Here is a 21010-nt window from a genome sequence, read left to right on the forward strand (position 1 = left end):
ATTACAGGCCTCCGTTGTAACAATCTTATTCAGGGTGGATTTAGCTTTGATTAACTCTTGTAGAGATGAGGAGGATTTGGAAGAGTAATACTTATGTTCTAACTCTTTTATGTGGGCTAAAGTTTCTTTATATTTAGCATGCAGCAATTTTTTCTTCTTTGAGGAGTAGGCAATAGTAAAAGCTCTGAAAGATGCTTTGAAAGCATCCCAATTGTTGTGTAGGGAGGTATCCAAAGAAATATTAAAGGAAAAAAATTCCTTAATAAAAGAGGTCGCTTCTGAAATGAACGTGCGATCTGATAGAAGGAAGTTGTTAAAACGCCATCTACCTTGTTTGCAAGTGGTAAGAGATAAGTCAATGTGGGTGGAGACAGGAGCATGATCAGAAATAAAAATAGATCCAATCTCAGAAGACTGGAGACAAGGTAGTAGAGATTTAGAAATAAGAATATAATCAATACGAGATCTAGTGTGATGTATAGGTGAAAAAAAAGTAAATTCTGAGGAATCAGGGTTACATGTTTTCCAAGTATCGAAAAGTGGATGGGAGGAAATGGCTGACTGAAAGGATTTGTGGGATTTGTCATGTTTGAACTTGCATTTGGATTGCCTATCGGTGAACGGATCCAACCAATTATTAAAATCACCACCAATCACAATATTAGAATAGGAAATTGATAATAATTTTAATTTTATAGAGTTCCAAAAATCAATGTCTGGTTTAACCGGCCCATAAACATTGAAAAAAGTCAGTTGTCGTTTATTAATGATAACCTCAGCCAATATCCATAGACCAGTCGGATCACATTCAGATGATAGGATTTGAGCATTAATGGATTTATGAAATAAAATAGCGACACCACCGTGTCGGTCATTGGCAGGAGAGAAAACAATCTGATTGACCCATTGACGTTTAAGTTTAAGTGATTCTTTATCATTGCAATGCGTTTCCTGTAAAAAAGCAACCTGGGTGTTAAGTTTAGCTAGATGAGACAATACCTTTTGACGCTTGACAGGGTGACCCAGACCACGAACATTCCACGACACGACATTAACCATATTTCCGGGAACAGGTGAACGTACGAACATAGGGCCATAAAACTGCAGGGTTGACAAAAAGAAAAAAGGAAAGACAAGTTACAATAAGCAAAACAGAAAGACATGACTTATGAAATAATCCAGACTTAGCTAACAAGATGAAGCATGAGGAAGAATAAAGAAAAGAAAAATAGAAAGAAGGAAGAGGAAGAGGGAGGAGGTGTGAAAGAGAGAAGAAGAGAAAAGTAAACAGACCAAGGAAGAACATCCAGATCTGAAAAAAAGAAAGAAGATCTAAGAGCAGGGAAACGTAGTGACACCGAAGGACGCGGACCACAATGAAAACAGGTGCAGAGGAAGAAATAAGAAACGGGCTATGAGCCCCATCAGAATAAAGAAGGACAGAAAATCAACATTAGAAGACAAATAAGTCAATGAAACAATGAAAGCAGGAACAATCCAATACTGTAAATGAAGTTAAGAACCAGTATCCATGCCATGTGAAGGAAAGTTATGAAGAAAAAGTTTGAGTTTATCCGGATCCTCAAAGGAGCGAGAGCGACCTTCATAGGTGATTTTGCAGAGGCAGGGATGAAGAATTCCATATTGAATGTTGAGTTGTCGCAATTGAGGCCGAAGGGCAAGGAATTCTTTGCGTCTGGCATTAGTAGCATTTGATACATCTTGAGAAATGAAAATGTTATGACCTGACCAAATAAGGCGACGTTTGAATCTGACTGCTTTCAAAACTTGCATGAGTTCGGTGAACTCCAAGAACAACATTATAATACCACGAGGTTTATTAGCAGATGGCTGAAGCCGACCCAAGCGCTGCGCTCTTTGTATGTTGAGAGGATTAGGTAGAGACTGAAGGTCCAAAAGCTCTGGAAGAAATTTCTGTAGAAATAAGACCAGGTCAGACCCTTCAACATTTTCCGGCAGGCCAAAAAGGCGTAGGTTATTTCTACGGTTGCGATTTTCAAGATCCTCAGTATGGAGTTTTAATTTCGAAATTTCTTGTTCAAGAAGAGGAATCTTTGTGGAGATATCTTGAATGTCGCTAACTCGCTGCTCAAGATCAAGAACTTTACTTTCTATAACAATCCATCTGTCCTCAATTTGCCTAAGCTTGTCATTGGTAGCAGTCATAAAGGGTTGAAGGCCAAGGACCTCATCCAAAATGGTATCCAAGATTGGGTTTTGTGAAGATAAAATTGGTGAAGGTGGATCATTTTTGTGCCGTTTCGGCTTTGTGCCGGAAACCGATGGTCTGGAAGAATGAGGGTCGCTAGCCATCATCAAAACAACAGGAAGGTCAAGCCAGAAAAGCAAACGAGAAAGTAAATCCAAGGCAGCAGAATTTGTGACTGACCTGCAATGTAGGGAGGTAAGTACGCCACTCACGCAGGAGCACTGAAACAGTTCAGGGATTGGCGAATGGAAATGGACTAGAGCTTTGGATTGAGCAGGACGGAAGTACCCCAAGGACAGAGCACTGATGCAAGTAATAAAAGAACAGTGGACCCCAGCGTTTAATAAAAATAATCCATCAATAATAAACAAAGAGCACCTGAGGAAAGCAGCAGAAACTGAAAAAAAACACTAGCCACAAATGCGCCTCATGAAGTACAGCCCATGTGAGGAGAAGCACTGCAAATTTGAAGGAAGAGGCGGTTCAGAGCACTTCAGCAGCCGGAAGAGGTAAAAAACGGCTAAAATTAGCAGTAATACATCCAAAAATGGACCTCAGGCATCATAAAGGCACTAGATGGAGGTAACACATCCTCAATGTGGCAGACGACAGAGTCTGAAGAGAGAAAAAACGAGTGCCGCAAAAAACGAAACAAAATGGCAGCCGCTCGCATCTCTGATGAGGAGAAACTGCAGATGCTAGTAAAAGCCGTCCAACGCATGGAAACTTGAAGCTGAAGCGGTCAAAAGACTCACCGCGATGTCCCCATAGCCTTGCAGTCCCTTACAGCAGCACCGCTGTCGAAATGACGGTACGAGCAGGATCCGAGTCCCGCGATGAAGCGGAGCTCAGGCAGGGTCCGCCATCTTCCCTCGGCGTCCAAGCCACGCCCCCCCCAGATGCCCTATTTTTAACAGAAACCTGGCTCCACTCTGATTCTGACCCTGATATTATTAATGCACTACCCAAGGGATATCTGATCCTACGGGCAGACCGCCCCATCAGGAGAGGAGGTGGACTTGCCATTATTTTTAAGGATTGCTATAATTGTCGGAGCCTGCCCAACTCTCTACCCAACTGTGAAAGCTTAGCTTTCTCTCTTGATTTCTCTGCCACCAATACTTTTTCAGGGACACTTATTTACCGCCCACCGGGGCCTATGGGGCAATTTCTCTATGCCCTACCCCCTTCATTAGCTGACTCTGTATGTAGCTCAATACACTCTTTTAGGAGATTTCAACATTCACCTTGATAACACCACCGATCATAATGCTTTAGATCTGTCCGAGAACCTTGCTGCGCTACAACTCCAGCAATTAGCAATCAAACCCACCCATTGCAAGGGTCACCTGTTGGATCTCATCTTCAGTAACTGCACTGACCTCCTGGTGGAAAACCCCGCCCCGCTACCCTGGACAGATCACCTTTTGATCCCCTTTCGTCTGACTATTGCACATAGTCCTTCTCCTCCATCTAAAGTCATTCGGAAAGAACGAAATTGGTCTAAACTTCCACGGGCGGATTGGGCTCTGGCCCTTGAGTCATCTAGACCGTCTTTCGATTCTGACCCTACTCTAGCCAATCAAAAATGTAATAATTGGATTCTAAATTCTTTAGATTCTACACTCCCCTTAGACTACATCAAACCCAAGCGCAGTACCAAAACTGCCCCTTGGTATTCCCAAGACCTGCGAGAAAGCAAGCGCCATTGTAAAAAACTAGAGAGGAAATGGCGTTTGGACTTTTCACCCTCCAGGAAAATTGCTTATAGAGCTGCGATAAAATCTTATAAGAACAAAATTATAACCGCACAAGCTGCTTTTTTTTAAACTAAGATTAATGAAGCAGCCTCTAAGCCTAGGGAAATTTATCACATTGCAAAAACTCTTCTTAAACTCCCAGAAAAAATCCCCAACCCTGTTAATTCTCAACTCCGTTGCAATGATTTGGCAGAGTTTTTCCATAAAAAAATCCAAGCTATTTACACCGCCTTTCCTATCATCCAGACCTCCTCAATCATTGTCGAAGATGCTGAGACAGAGCTGTCGCCCCTGGCAACACTCGAAACACTCCCCCCTCTGGATCAGCCCACTTTACAGTCCTTGATGCTTCAGATCAAGTCTGGTTCCCCCAACGACCCTGCGCCCCCGCGATCTCTGATGTTAGTCAGTCCACTTATCCTGCCCACTATCATGGATCTGCTTAATGCCTCCTTAGCCACCGGCATAGTCCCGCTCCCTTGGAAACAGGCTATGGTGAAAGCCCTTCTTAAAAAACCTAACCTAGATAGCAATAACCGGGAGAACTATCGTCCAATTTCTCTTTTACCCTGGCTCAGCAAGATTCTAGAGAAACATGTCAATAAGATACTGACGGAGTTTCTCGAGACCTACCATCTGTTAAACCCTTCCCAGACTGGGTTTCGGCCCTTGCATGGGACTGAGACCACTCTGGTTGCAGTGAAGGAAGAGGCCAGGAGGATTATCGATCAAGGAGGCACTGTCGCCATCTTCCTCCTCGATCTTAGTGCTGCTTTTGACACTGTTAACCACAGCATCCTTCTCCAGAGACTCTCCAATCTGGGAGTTTCCACCCATGTTCTCAGATGGTTTAACTCTTTCTTGTCTGATCGCTCCTTCCAGGTCTTTGAGAGTAATGCCACCTCTCCTTGTAAACCTCTAGGATGTGGAGTGCCGCAGGGCTCTTCATTAAGTCCAATGCTCTTCAACATTTATATGACCCCTCTGGCTGCGATCATCCGCCCTTTTGGGATAAAAATTGTCACCTGCGCGGACGATACCCAGCTAGTAGTCGCCCTAAACCAAACTCATATACAGATTAACAATAACTTGAGGGACTGCCTAGAAGCAGTGGCTTCTTTATGACCTCATCCTGTCTTAAATTAAATGGGGACAAGACAGAGCTGATGCTCTTGGGCAACTCTCCCAACACCATCAACAACTCCCTTTGGCCATCTTGCCTTGGTCCAACTCCTATTCCCAAGGACTCAATTAAGAGTCTGGGTATCTGGCTGGACAAGTCTCTTAACTTCTCCCACCAGGCAGCTAAACTCTCAGCCAACTGTGTCGGTATACTCAGGCTCATCAGAAAAATCCTTTCCCGACTTCCCTGTAAAGCCAGACAAATCATGACCCAAGGCCTCATACTCTCTCGTTTGGACTATGGAAATGCCCTCTATCTGGGGGCCCCCCAGGCCACGATCAATGAGCTTCAGGTCATTCAGAACTGTGCAGCACGAATGCTCCTGCAGGTTCCCCGTCATGTATCAGTAAAATCTGATCTAAGGAAACTTCACTGGCTTCCAATTAGGGAACGAATTTCCTTCAAGAGCCTATGCATTGCTCATCAAGCATTTTGGAAAACGGGCGCCACCATAAATCATTCCCTGATCTCCCCCCACCTTCCCACTAGACATCTCAGGTCAGCTTCCTTGTTTTTGACCACGGTGCCTAAAATTAAGAGAACCAGAGCTGGCGGCCGACTGTTCTCTTACAACTCGTCAAAACTCTGGAACTCTCTTCCTCTCCATCTACGTTCAGAATCTAACCATCTTTCTTTTCGAAAGGGGCTAAAAACGCTGCTGTTTTCCACTACAGACTAGGTTCCTCTATCCTTTACGCACACGCAGGTCTATTTAGCGCTGGGGCGCCTCAGGGTAGCCATTGCGCTTTACAAAAACACATTTCATTCATTCATTCATAGTCTTTCAGAATGGGAGGTGTATTTCTCCCTAATAGCCAAGAGGGTTTTTTTAGTGACCTTCCAGGTAAATACAACAGCCTCACGCTATCCCAGTGTACCAATGAAGCTTGCCTGCAACTCCCCACCCTAACGTTGATACAGCGCCTGAATTTAGCTACATGATATGATTCCTTTTCACTAATGGGAAGGCTGTAAACCCTGTACTCACCTCAAAGTAGTTGTTGATGGTATGTAGGATGGACCTAAATGCTGAATCCTGCAGTAAATCTATTTTGAGGATCCATGTCGGGACTGACAGTGGTAGGGTCCTACCCCAATCCACCACTACCATGATAGGGTTGTGATCCGAAAAGGTATTACCAAGGAAATCAGTATGAGACATAGACATGTATCATATTCGAGAGGAGAAACGATCAAGTCAGACATGTAAGACATGAGATAGTAAGTAAAAGGAATACTCATTTTTGGTTTGATAGTGGATTCTCCATATATGTTCTATGGATCAATGCAACAGCTACTGTGTTCGCAGGGATGGACGGGAGCAAGGGGTGGGATTTGTTGAAGGTGGAATCCATAGTGCAATTAATGTCCAAATCGAGAACCCACAGTATGCAGGCCCATCTATTCAACAACTGGGACAGGTTGGACAGGAAGTCTACTTGGTCAATTTTAAGGAGATATAGGCTGCCCAGCATTATAACAATACCATGAAGCAGCCCTTTCACCAAAACATATCTGCCTTCTCTGCCTACCTCAACCATAACTGAACTGGACACCCGGGCACAGCCAGCTAAGAGTGCATCTCGCATGTGCAGAGTAGCTGATGTAAAAACATTGCCACCTCCACCTCTTCAATAACCTTGTCCCCTCGAGCTCAGGTCCTGGATACACATGACATGCACACATAAGCATTTCATATGGGAATACATGCTGTGCCATTTCTTAAGAGTGTGCAGTCCGCATACATTCCAGGACATATAGGGCAAGCAATTAAATGGAGCCAATATGGACCAAGTGTTTTCCTGGAAGAAGCTTGTTCCCCCACACACCCCCATCCACCATGTATAAGTGAAGGTGGACAACATACAACCACAAGTATGTCCACATGCTCTGATGACCCCAACATCTAAAACCTAAATCTAACTTGCAAAAACAATCCAGCGGGATCAGCAAGCCTCACTGACCGCACCCTACCCTGTGACAAGTCAGGAAAGGAGTATAGTTCACAGTACGCATGGCTGTCTAATGTCTTGGACTAATACTCCTCCCTGGGGGACTACAGGAGGCAGGAGGGCAAATTAGTGTGAATGTGACTGCAATCTTCAGTGGCTCCAGATCCCATACTACAAACAGATACAGCATCTAATCAACTTCCTGCAGGGAACTACGCAGATGGGTGCATCGCTGCCATCGTTCCCTTACATGGAATCATACAATAGTGAGGACTAAAATAGGAAACATCCACAATGAGGGGATACATGGATTTTCCTTCAGTGGGAGTGACAGGCATGCTACAGGTTTCTTTTCCTCTCAAATCTCTCCCTCTGCGCCATCACCAGGATGAGCCCCTGTAGCTTTCCCGAACAGAAATCTCGTATGGTAACCAACTCCATGTGACAGAAGGAGAGCTCGCATTCTGCCCGCTCTCCAGCTGATGGAGAGAGGGGCTCGAGCAGTGTGTTAGTCATGCACCACACCTGCATCCACGCCCAGCAGCCAGCACACTAGCTTGATATTATCTGTTCTATGATGCATACCGTTGGCTGTGTTTGCATGCCTTCCGATATTAACTCATACTTTCACATGTCTTAACTAATATATCAAGCATAGTGGAAATTCTTTCCTGCACACCCGCTATGAAATAGATCACATTTTCCAGGATTAACTCATCTAGTCAAGGTTTTTAATTTGCATTTTAGGATTTGTAGTCATGATTTTATAGTGAGATAAAAAGGACTACAAGCCCTAGAATGTCAACGAAGGCACCTTGACTGGAAGAGATACACAATCATGGAAATGGGAAACTTGACAGCTTCACTCTAGCTACAGGATATGTGAAATCTGTCCTGCATTCTCTTACGTAATGACACTGTGGCATCAGTAGTGTGCCACCTGGTGGCTAGTAGCCCCTTTCTTATGTAGCGATTTCGGCTTATTTATGTTTAATAATTCTGGTTTTCCCTGAACTACAAAGCCAAATAAGGTAGAAAAAGCATGAACTCTGATCAGTCCTGCTCTCAAAGTTAAGGAGTTCTGTATGTATGTACGTTCCTAGTCTTCGTCCTAATTGGGATAGTGCATTTCTTAAAAAAATGTTATGACTAAAACAACGTATTTTGCTCCTTAGATAGGTGGCATTGGATATTGGGAAGCTGGCTCTCTCGAAATTGTGGACTTCCACCATATGTATTATATTTTCTGTTACGTTGTAGATATCCTACTACGAAACTGGGTAGACAGTGGCACTTCATTTTAATGCAGCATGCTTTAATATAGCATTGTAGCCCTCTGCCAAGGGCTATATCTGTTGCTAAAGTTAATAGGCCTGAGCCACAGGCAAGGGCCTAAAATGAGGTAGAGGGCCTTAACGAACCGATCTTGTGCTAGGCAGAATAACTATAAAGCTATTAGAAAACCTCATCCACAGAGGACAGAATATACGAACTTAAAAACAGGAGCGACAGGAAGACAAACATTGGAATGTTGGAGCAGAAACCTTATACCAGGCATTATTGAGCCTGAGCTGCTCCGTTGTCTTCAAGGAGCTCTCAAAATTCCCATGTGTTCATTATGTTTGATTTGTTGTGTGAACGCTCAAAATCTAGTACTGCAAATGAGAGACCAACAGTCACTGCCATGGAGACAGTTTTATTGCAATTTCTAGACTTGACCTTCTGGCCCTCTCTGTATCACATAGCTGGACCACTGCATAGTGGAGGAAGGGCGTCGCTTGCAAAATAATAACACTGACATTAATGTTTACCTCATCTCAGCATGTTGACTAAGTTCTTCAAAAGAAAAAGCGATTTCAACCATAGGTTTGATGGGTCAGAGTGTAATTCTTACACTCTGACCTGTTAAAACTATTGTTGAAATCACTTCTTCTCTGGGTGCAGTAGTGTTTTTTTGCCATACAAAAAGTGACCTGTGTATTTTATACAATTGCTAGTCACAGTCTCTTGATTTTCTTGCCCGAATGTGTTGATATGTTTTTGGTTTTGTCATTTGACACCTGTCTTATTTGTACTTTGTTTCTTAAATTTACTCCGGTGGGGGTAATTCCTATATACATATAACTTTTGGTTGGTCGTATGTGTTGAAAATAAATAATTTCGATTTTGTTCATCAAAACTATTCATGAAACATATTGTTGTATCCATTGTGATTACTTTTTTATCCTTTCTAAGGGACCTTTGTTCCTAAAAACAATTCATAAATAATACTTCAAAATGACAGTACCTAATTACTCCTTTAGATACTCCAGTACAGAACTAACATGTCCCCCAGCAGTCTCATATGTGGAATGTGCTTTTCTTGGGTTTGGCAGCAGTGCTTTAAAGGAGAGGCTAGCACCTGATTGGCTGAGGCTTAACCAGCTTTGGGTTGATGGACATCGTGGCCTCTATGAATTGGGAAGCCTCTATTAAATAGCAAATTATTTACTGAAAAGTGCATGTTTGACGCATGTTACAACCTCGGTTTTTTCCCTGCAGGAAACCAATTTTCAAGACGAAATAGAGGCGGTTAAAGAGATTATTTCAAAGATCAACCACATTCATGCCCGTAATTCACCGGTTTTGATTATTCAAAGAATGATACGGGGATATTTAACAAGAAAGAAAATTGGGTATGTAACGTTTATTTTCAAATAATTCGGGGCATTAACTTTTGCATACAGTTAGTGGTATTATTACCTTCAAGTAATGAAAGTGGATGCCTCTGTGGAATAGGGACTGGGTTCTGTTGCTAGTGTTTATTTCCAACATACATTTGCTGTTTATTGTATATTTGTGTGGAGAGGGGTAAGAAAGGCTCAGGGTATAAAAGAGGGTAGGGAAGTCTGATATTGATGCAGCGTTGTCGGGAGAACATGAGGGGCACCAAGATCACTCCACTTACTTATATGGTTCCCATGGTTCAGCCCTAGTTCACCAAGAGGAAAAACTTCATAAGAGCAGTCGCGGCTCGCACGACTCACGGGTTGGGTCGGGCGGGGGTTCGCGCAGGGGGATTTAATTATTAAAAAACAACAAAAAAACGTACCACACCGGGTTCGGCGTCGCCTCCTCTGCTGGCCGGGTTCCATTTTTTCCTGCTGTTTGAGGAGAACTAGAAGCAGGCATCCTCCCTCCCCTCAGCCAATCACAACGCTGCAATGGCTGCGTTGTGATTGGTGCGGACGGTGCCCAGCTGGGCACGTGTAGGGAGGCCATTTTCTCTATGTGGGTTGCATGCAGCCTACATAGAGAAAATGTAGAGTGCGCATGACTGGTTTGGTCAGCCCCAGAGGGCCAACCACTCCGTCAGGGCCTACAACAGTGGGCAAGCCACTCCTCCCCAACCCACCTGCCCGCCCCAACCAGGCATACCCTCCTGCCCCCAACCAGGCATACCATTCTACTTTCTCGCAGCTGGAGAAGCAGAAACATAAAATGGTATTTAAAATACCATTTTATGTTTCTACTTCTCGCACGGCGAGAAAGCAGTGGGGCGACGCTCCTCCGCCCTAATGGAGGAGCTGCCCCTGCATAAGAGGTTTGATCATCAAAGGACCAAGAGGCATTTATGTGGCTATCTGTATCCACAAGTGTGAGGGGACATGCAACTTAATAAGCGTTGCTCTTCTAGAGAGTATATACCTCATGGAGTAGGTTGAACATTCAAAGCTCTAGATGCAGGGCAAAGGAAAGGGTTTGATATCTGCAACTTGTGTTACTCTTTTGTAGGTGGCTGCCTTTGCCCATTGGGCAAGCTGTTCCCTGATATCTGGTACAATCACCTTTCTCCAGTGCCTTAAGATGCGGAGTTTGGCCAGAGCCATATACAAGTGTCATTATTAAAATTAGAAATGTAAGACGTATCATGTAGAAGAGTTTGATGAGCAGTGGGGGCAAATGGGAGATCATAGGTGATAGACATTCAGTCCCAAATGACAGCTCAGTAATCTACAATAAGTACCATGTCAGGACCATGGCTATGTGGATCAGATAGCAGGGAATTTGGCAGCAAAACCTGCAGTTAGAGTGAGGGAGAAGACTTGCTCTGTCCAATGTAGTAGGTGACTAATACCAGTTGTTCAAGCAACCTTTCTAGCCAGTCTCAGGATTGATATGGCACTTTGACCAGGAGAAAGTATACCAATTGTGATAGATGGTGTGCCATGTACTAATAGTCCATGGGTGGCTGTTGTAAACCACCCACTGCTGTATTTACTGGAACCATACCCCATACACATTGTTTGATCTCTATATTCATGTTAGCTACGATGGCTCTAGGGATAGTTAAGGGTAGCATACCAGATGCATAGTTGTATCTAAGGGTCAGAACTATCTACACCACTTGGATCCTTCCCCACATTAGAGCGAGAAGTGGAATTTTCTTGTGAAGTAATTCTGCGTTTTTTAACAGTAGGGTGGGAGAGTACCTATAACCATATTCTTAAGCCGCTCTTAACAGGGATAAGAAGGCATTTCAGGCTAACGGCATCACATTCCTCCCGTTGATTTTGTATTCAGAGGAATTTAAGAAGCAATAGATCAGGGTTGAGGGTGATGGCAGGGAAATGTCAGGTGTCATGGCTGTAAGTAGGATCTCATCAGCGTATATATAAAAATGTTTTCATTGATCTCGGCCTTAATGCTCTCACAATCACATATCTTATTTGCTGGGGTTCTAAACAAAAAAGGGAGGGAAGAGGCAAATCTGTTGCATCACTTGTCATGTCTGAATTTCCCTTGACAGGAAACTTCTGCAATTCATTTGGGCTTATGGAATATTACAGAACCAACAGACTAATGAAAATAAATCCTTGTCAAAGACCAAACCTCTCAAAGACTTGTAAGAGATCTCCCTATTCATCCCATTCAAATGCCTTCCTTGTGTCAAGTGAGATGACCAAGACATCTTTGGGCATGTACCTAGTGAACCACAGCAAGTGTGCCTGTGTCCTCAAATGGTTCTGAGATGAGCGGCACCGCACTAAACCCACTTGCAATTCATGGAACACAGCAATATTATTCTATGCAATCTATTGGCAAGGATTTAAAGGCCCCCATTAAGTAGCAAAATGGGGGGCGATAGCTAACACAGTCAACTGGGATTTTCCTCTCATTAGGTATAAGAGAAATAATTGTTTTGGTGGAGGCAAGACCCAGTGGCCCAGTATCTTCTGCTGCCTTTAACATTGCATAAAGCATACATACTGTCAGTACTTTGCTGGATTTTTAAATTTCAACTGGAAAACTGTCTTCATTAGTTGATTTACGAGTAGGAGGGTCTGAAGTTGCCTCAGAAATTTAATTGATAGAGATTTCGCCACCCTGCATAGCTCGACTTTCTTGCAAGAGCTATGGTTTTGTCAAGCTGCTTAAGAATAGTTCTTTGGATACTGTAGAGGCTGCTTCTTTTGACCTATATAATGTCACATAAAATGAAGTGAAAGCTTCTGGAATTTCCATGAAATGAGTAAGCACTGGACCTTATGTGGTGCGAACTGCTGGAATTGTCTAGTTGCCTTTCCTTTGTCGCGTTTGCACTTCCAATAGACTAACTACCTTCTCTTCCTGCTCATAGTGTCTCCATCTGATTTTCACAAAGGTGGTGTCTGTCTTAGCCATATAGAGGGAAACCTGTGAGAGTTTGGCATCCTGCATTTGTAGGCCTAGCCAGTCGACGGTCTGCTGTTATAGCTAATGGTGTGTGACCTGACCAACTGTGTGCAACTCATTTGTTCTGCTCTCACTCTCTGCTTGGCTATCACAGCGTCCCAGAGGACTTGTCTGAGAAATTAGAACTAGTATTATCCAAATTATACGTCCAGACATGGGATCTAAGTGGTTCTTTCTCTTCTGGAAATCTGTATTTACTTGCTGGCCGTCTCCAGTTTAACAGCGGAAGGGTCATAAGTCCGAAGTCCAGATCTAGTCACCTCGAAGAATGATCTGAAATTCCGCCTTCCAGAATGCCCCTGGAGGAGGTCATGGGCACTTGGGAACCTTCCATTGGAAGAAAATCTGTACAGGAAGAAGTAACCTTAACATGTATGTTCATCAATCGCCAAACCGTGGTCACTCATGACGTTGTGGAGGAGAACAAAGACATTAATATTACTTTGATCTTCAGGGCCTGTCTTATCCAGGTGAGATTCCAGTACTAGGTGCCAGTCATCCCCAACTATCAGGAGTGGAACCAAACACAGTAATCAACCTGGACAGTTTAGATAGGAAAGCCTTTCAATTATTCGGTGCATAGATTGTTCCTCCTAGCATCACAGAATAAATACAAAAGCATATCCAAGTATGAAAAACCCTACAGGGAAATGTGCTCTCTTAAGAGTCTCCTTAACCTGCGCTTCTTAGCAGTGTGACGTGCCTAGAAAACCCATTACCAAATATAACCAGCTAGTACTAAGAGCCCAGCCCACCTAGTGCCACTTCAGTTTTCCGACTCTGATATAGAAAGGCGTGTCTCCTGCAGCAGGGCAACAGCGGGGCGTTTATTGATAAGGTGGCACGGGATCTTCCCCTACTGAACGCCATTTGCATGTTCTCAGGAATGCAATAAACAACACAATAGTGGTATAGTCTGCTTACACGGTGTTGGTGTTCAGTATCCGCAATAGGCTGAAATAACAAGAGTTAAAGCAAGAGCCTTTATGGCAAAGGATAGAATCACACTTCTCCTGAATGGCATTATGTGATTCAGAATACCACAGGAACAAGTTTCAGAAGGGAGCGTGATTTGTGTCTCTCACCGTTGCCTACATGATGTAGAACTTTGATGGGCCGCACAGAAGGCAGCCACATGAATATAACTTGTACTAGTAATAGTCTGAGCCTTCCACGCCAGTGGGTTTGCTCAATGTCATATAATACGGAGGTTCAGTCAAGATCCTTTATATGTGGACAACTGAATCTCACAGGCAACAGGTGTGTGTATTCCAGCTGTTTGGAAAGATGAAGAGTTCACTGCCGGGCCTCCGTATGTCTCTCCAGAACATCACGAGCAACAAACCTCAGCAGTGAAAGTGCTCTCTGCTGCAGAGTAGAGGAGTAGAGGAGATATCAACACCAGAGATGAACAATTGTGTAAAAATAACAGACAGACAGTTCTAGGAACAACAGGTTAACTCTCTACGTGGCATCAGTGGTGGGAAAAGCAGCTGCGCCATCGGCATTGCAGGTAAGTTCAGTGATGGAGGTGGGTCCTCAGGCCGAAAATATATTTCATGGCATTTGGGAAAACCTGCACAATACGCTGTGGGCGTTTCAAAGGGCCACTCCCCTTTCTCGGACTTCACATTTTAGTGCAAAAGCAGCCCATTATTAACTGAAGTGACAATTCACCTTGGGACTTGACTTTTTTCATGTCCCGGAGTCTGTGAATTTGGAATAGTGTTTGATTAATTTCGGAATTAGATCACATATTTATTAGACACACACAGAAAATTTGCACGAAAGGTAGCAAATTATTATGCACATTTATTTCACATCTGTGATGTAATGGATCCAGGGCACAGCACCTTTTGATGTAGCATCTGGGCCATCATACATTTTATTGCAATAGGTCAACTTGCCTTCTTGACCACAAAAATAAAATCTAGGCCCAGCTTCCCAAAAACATAGTGTAAATGGCAGGTATGGTGTTTGTTAGACATTCTGATCAAAACAAGACCAAAATGACAAAAATCCAATTAGTAGAAGTCGAGATATGAATTTTTAAAGATGAAATCCAAAATGAGTGCTTAGAAGTCAATAGCTCTAAAGGCTTATTGGAGGGCACACAAATCTGAAAAGTTAAGCCAGGCATGATGGAGTGCGGGTCGGCTACAGTTCCAAACAGGTCCCGCTGAAGTTTTACATTTGCAAGCTGAACCGAGAGTCCTGTTTGCAGGGCAAGAGTTTGGCAGGTGCACGGTGAGTGTCGCTGGTGATGGGGCGTAAAGAGCCATTGGGTGTCACAGGTAGGGGGCCTCATGGTCACAAGCTCCAATCCTGCTGTGCAAAGAGACAAACTTGTGCCTCCTTGTGGTTGATCCTTCGAGCAAGTGGGTGACACAGTTCCAGAGTGAACGGGGCCCTTCTCAATTGGCAAGAGCCCAAAAGCTTGATTTAGAGGGGATGTAGTGCAGTAAATCCACTTCTGATTCTCAGGACTGGAGGGGGCACCTCAGGCAAGGGTAGGACTCAAAGATGGCTGAGTCCAGCAGCACCAACAGAGTTGCAAGAAGCCTTTTGTTACCCTGGGACTTCAGTGAAAAAGAAGGAATTCAGCAAGCCCTTGGAGAATCTTGGGTTCAAGGATGTAGAGAGCAGGACCAGTCTCTTTCACTGTTAGGCAAGAAGCAGAAGGCAGCAGGCCAACTCACCAGTGCAAGCTGCAAAGTGGCAGTCCCTCCTCTAGCACAGCAATCAGCAGACAGCAGGCCAACACAGCGGAGGAAGTAGCAAAGTGGCAGTCCCTCCAACAGCACAGCAGCTCTTCTTTCAGGCAGAATGTCCTATGTTCCAGTAGAGTCTTAATATGGTAAAGTTAGGGGTCCAACCCAAATGTTCCTTTGAAGTAGGGAGACATCAAGAAGGCATTTGAAGATCATAAGGCTACTACCTTTCCTGCCCTGGCTCCAGACACACTACAGGGGTTATGCAGCTCTTTCTCTGGGGACAGGCACAGTCCTACTCTGATGCAAGTGTCAGCTCCTCCCTCCTAATCTACCTCGTGAAGACCCATCAGCCAGATGATGGGCCATCAGGTTGCAAATGTCACACCACAGCTCCCTTTGTTTGACTGTCTAGAGAGAATGCACAAAAACCCAGCTGTTACCCTAATCCAGATGTGTATTCAGAGACTGGCAGAGGCACAGAATGGTCAAAGTAAGAAAATGACAACTTTCTAAAAGTAGCCTTTTTAGACTTGCAATTAAAAAAACAACTTCACTACAAAATGTGTTTTAAATTGTGAGTCCACAGACACCAAACTCCAATTTTCTATCTGCTCCCGATGGGAAATTAGACTTAAAAGATGTTTTAAGGCAATCGCCATGTGAACCTATGGGAGAGATAGGCCTTGCAATAGTGAAAAACAAATGTAGCAGTTATTCACTACCAAGACATGTAAAGCTCAAAGGTACATGTTCTACCTATTACATGCACTACAACCTGCCCACTGGGCTATCTAGGGCCTACCTTAGTGGTGACCTACATGTAATAAAAAGGAAGGCTTGGGCCAGGCAAGTAGGTTAACTTGCCAGGTAGAAGTGGCAATTTAGAACTGCACACACAGGCTCTGCAATGGCAGGCCTGAGCCAGGTTTAAAAGCCTACTTAGTGGGTGGCACAATCAGTGCTGCAGGCCCACTAGTAATATTTAATTTATGTTATGTTATGTTATGTTATGTTACGACTATTTATTGTGCGCACAGATACTCCAGCCAAGGAGCGTCCTGGCGCAGAGACAAGGTAGCACGTAACACAACCACAGGCTAAAAACAGAAACTAAGAAACAGCTAAAACAAGAAAGTTTTTATAGCCCTCCGAAAGGTCATATGCGCTGGTATCATATAGTGAACTTTACTAGGGGTTTACAAGTAAATTAAATCTGCCAATTGTGGATAAGCCAACGTTACTGTGTTTAGAGTACAGTGCATTTGCACTTTAGCACTGGTTAGCAGTGGTATAGTGCCCAGAATACTAAAGCCAGAAAAAGTCAACAAACAGGAGATCAGAAGGCAATAAGTCAGGGGAAACCACGCCAAAGATACCAGGTATAACAGTATTATTATTATTGTCAGCAATTTTGCAATATTGTAGACATGTCAAGAAAAAGAGATTTCGGCCAATAGACTGCGGGAACAAATATTCCAAATCTATTAGAGCAGAAGTCTGCTGGAGCTGCTAGAGGTATTTCCAGAATCCATCGGGAGTGCCAACCCCCCTTGCATAGTACGAATATGTTGCCTTGAAAAGTTGACCCCTCCATTGTTTGGCTAATTTATGCACCTCGTCTCCAATTAAGTGTGTCTCCTGCAGACAGGCTATCCGGACCTGATGACGCCGGAGAAATGAATGGACCCTATATCGTTTTGTGTAACTTCTCAAACCTCTGACATTCCAGGTGAGAAATCCTATTTCAATTAGTCTTTGGGTATATTATCCTCCCCTCCCCAATCTCGTCCACTGGACTCCCAAAGTCAGGAGAAGGAGCTCCCAGCCGAGGGCTGAATCACTTCAGGTGACTTTTGCGCACGCTCTGAAATTGACCAACAGATCCCCATAGAAACTTGGGGCCTTGAAAAGAAAAACAACCACGTAACACCCCTCTCCCTGGACAAACCACTGCCTAACAAAACTGTGTCTTAGCGCACATTGTATCTCACAGCCAGGACCTACAGCCTAGACCCCTCCCTTCCCATCTGAGAGCTTTCCCATTCACCCATGTGTATCAAATGTGTTGCGCCATAACATTTATAAAAAGTACAAAATAATTTGCTCAGATCCTCAGTTCACCCCCTGCCCACACATCTAGATCTCTTCAGGCTGAGCAGTGGCATCTGTGATCTCAATGTTCACTGTTGAGGGGAAATATAGTCCTCAAAATACTCAACCTAGGGGCTACAAGCACCACGGTGCCATTCACCTAGCAGGATTTCGATTTACCTCAGCCCCCCTCCCAACCACAGGATCCGAACGATTCCTCCAAGCTGAATTTTGAAGTGTCTCCTCACCTTGGGACCCCGATCTCCAGGATCCACGTCTCTCTTTTGGTACTTTGTCCCACATCTCCAACCATCGCCAGACATCCTTTGCCATAACAAAAAGTGCGACTTGCCCCCTGCAAATACTCTTAAGCGTGCAGGGCATAAAAGAATATAACGTAGGTCCATGCTCCTTAACAGTTTCTTGGCTCCCATAATTGATTTATATGTGGCCTGTACTTTTTGTGTATAATCTGGGAAGATGGAGATCCCATGACTCTCATACAAGAGAATTGTGGGCCTTGGGGCCCCCTGACGAAAACAATCCCTGAATGGCAGGCTCAAGGAAGCCGTGATCTTCCCTCCGTGTCATAATTTCTGGTCTCCAACTCTCCTGTCTTTGATGTGAGGGTAGCCACCTGCTTCTTAAGGGACGTTACTTCGGATTGAAGATCCACAATGGTGTTCTCTGCTGTGTTAAGCTTATCAGATATCTTCTGCAAATTAACGCGCAAGAGGTTCACTTCGATGGAGAGTGATTCTATCTTTCCCTCTAAGGCTATCCGAGAGCCCTGAATAGCCACCATAAGGTCAGCCCAGGAAGGCTCCTCCGTGGATGCTTCCGTGTCACTCCATGAAGTCCTATGACGCACCCTATGCCATGCAGCGGGTGTGTGAGTGGCATATTGCTCCATCGTATTTCCTTGAGGGGGTGTTGGCGGTCTTCCTTTGCCCATGATGCACACAGAGAACAGGCGCTCAGGATAACAAACACAATAAAGTCCCACTCTAGCAAGGCGACAACCACTTCACTCACATCCTGTAGGTTATATCTGCATGCAGTCATTCATATATTTACTAGTTCCACAGGATCAGCAATGTCCTCACCAACAGGCCTTGTTCTAATCACACACCACTGTCTGCACTAGGATTCCAATCCTTAATTGCCAGACTCTAGTTTCCCTGTCGAAGCAGGCAGGCATCCCTAAGCAAAGCACATCTAGGAATCCCCCCCACCAGGCCAGCTGTGCTCTTCCAATCGCTTCTGCGGATCCCAGGACCTGCAAGCATGGAGGTTCTTCAGTCTGCGCACCTGATACGATAGACCCACAGAGCATCTCATAACTGCCACCTGGGGGCCCGTAAAAGGGGAGAACTCACCAGAGCACGTGGCAATGCACACCTGTCATCGGCTTAGGCTCACAGGCCGCAGGGCCCCCTCCAAAGTCCCTAGGAAGGTAGACCTACCAGCAGGAACCCTGCGCTGGCCCTCGCCACTCAAGGGATGCTCAGGCCTCAAAGTGTGTCTCCCCTCAGGGCAGGCCGACTCCTCTCATCACCTGCACAGTGCCCCAGGGCCCGCCATCAGGAGAGGCAGCATCCGCAGAGATCAGGCAATGTCGATCAGGCTGCTCCTCTCCCAATCCCTGAGCCTGGCCGCCCCACACAGGGCTCCTCCCCACAGGTCAGCCCAGTGATCTTGGGGCTCGATCTCTTGAACCCTCCAGGGAGAAAGGGGCAAATGCATCATTGTGTGCAATTGCGATTCCATAATTGCGATTATTAAAGAATCACAAATATGGAATTGCAATTGCCAAAGCAAGTAGGTTTTGCTACATTCTTTGCGATTCCTACGTATTCCTTCATTACAAATTGTGATTCACAATTCAGGAATAGCTTCACATTCATTTATATGGGCCTAGTGGCCCATAGGAATTGACATGCAATTTCCAGGGTGCAAGGGGGCCAAAAGGACACCCTGATGCACACCTAAAATTAGCATGTGACCACATGTTGCGCACACACATGCCCCAAGGGCATGTGTGTGTGCAACATGGAACTTTAAAAAAGTAACTTTTGTGCATTTTTTAAAGTTTTCACAAATTACCATCAACTTTGAATTGATGGTTATTTGCGATTCCTATTTGCAGAATCACCATTTTATTTTCATCATGCATTGCATTTAGGGAATCGCAATTTGCGATTCCCTAAATGCATTTGCAATTTAAGAAATCACTAATTCTGCGATTACTTAAATTGTGATTTTGCATTTGGGTTGACTCATCCCAAATGCAAAAATACTGTGGTATTCTGAAAAATACTGGTCTCAAAGAGGCAGAGTCTGTGAATCTGTCCCTTTGTGACTGGTATTTAGAATAATGCATGTGCCCCATAGATCAGCCACTGGTCGAGCCCTTCCAATTGCACCAGCGTCGCCCCCACAAGGAGGCTGTATCTTTCAGGGGCTGGAAGAGCCAGTTATGGCACAGGATAGTGTAAGATGGCTAAGGGCTGGAGGGAGCTCCTCAAGGATGCATCTTTTCAGCCATGTTGCTTGGCCACTCCCACCCGCATTAACGCATTTCTTAAATTATCTTCCATTTTGATAGGCAAGCCTTACCAATTCTGATTCAGTTGAAACCAGTAATTGTGTGAGGCCCTAATCCCCTTTAATTTGCATTGGTCAAGTGCAGCTATTAATTCAGCTACATCACTGGCTTGGTTATCCGGGTTCAATGAGACAAATGTTATTCACATATATATTGATGTATTATGCACATTGCCAGTGCATGCTACACTAATGTATTCTTGTTTCTTATGTCATAAGTATCCATGTACAAAAAGCTTTGGATGCCATTCATCCTGTACATCATTGCTCAGTGATTATTAATAATTGTTGTCTGCTATTTATTAAAAACAAATTGACATAATTTATCACTGTCCAGTCCCATAACTGAGAAAACCATGTGGCAAACACGCAGATAGATTTCTTTAAAAAAAACAAAGTATAATTTTTTATTTGTCATAATTAATCAGCTCGTTCCATCTGTTAAAAATTTCTTTCCTGCTGTTATATGATAACTTCTGTATTTATTCTGTCATTGGTCACTGGACTTCACAATCCATTTCTCTCACTGGAGTGCTGTAAGAAATGCGTTGTACTTCACCTGGTTGTATTTGTATGTGAAATGGCTAGTTTCAGTGTATCCTCTTTCTAAATATAGTGTTTGGCTGGCACATTCCTTTTTATTTTCACTAGTTAAATAGTTATTTTATTATGATCTTATTTATGTTATTCTTGGGAACTTTCCATACCTTTATAAAAGCCTGTGTCTAATGTTCCTATTACAATCTAGTTGTATCTTC

General features: G+C 44.1%; 1 protein-coding gene across 2 annotated transcripts in view; it reads left to right on the forward strand.

The window, feature by feature from the left end:
• LRRIQ3 (leucine rich repeats and IQ motif containing 3) overlaps positions 1–21010 on the forward strand; it is a 432105-nt gene that overhangs the window by 179615 nt on the left and 231480 nt on the right. For both annotated transcript variants that reach the window (XM_085602282.1, XM_085602281.1), the window contains exon 4: positions 9667–9800. In XM_085602282.1, the coding sequence (XP_085458408.1) occupies positions 9667–9800 (134 nt within the window). The remainder of the gene's footprint in view (positions 1–9666; positions 9801–21010) is intronic.

The sequence above is a fragment of the Triturus cristatus genome, chromosome 4_2 (genome assembly GCF_964204655.1).
Source record: "Triturus cristatus chromosome 4_2, aTriCri1.1, whole genome shotgun sequence".
Taxonomy (NCBI): Eukaryota; Metazoa; Chordata; class Amphibia; order Caudata; family Salamandridae; genus Triturus; species Triturus cristatus.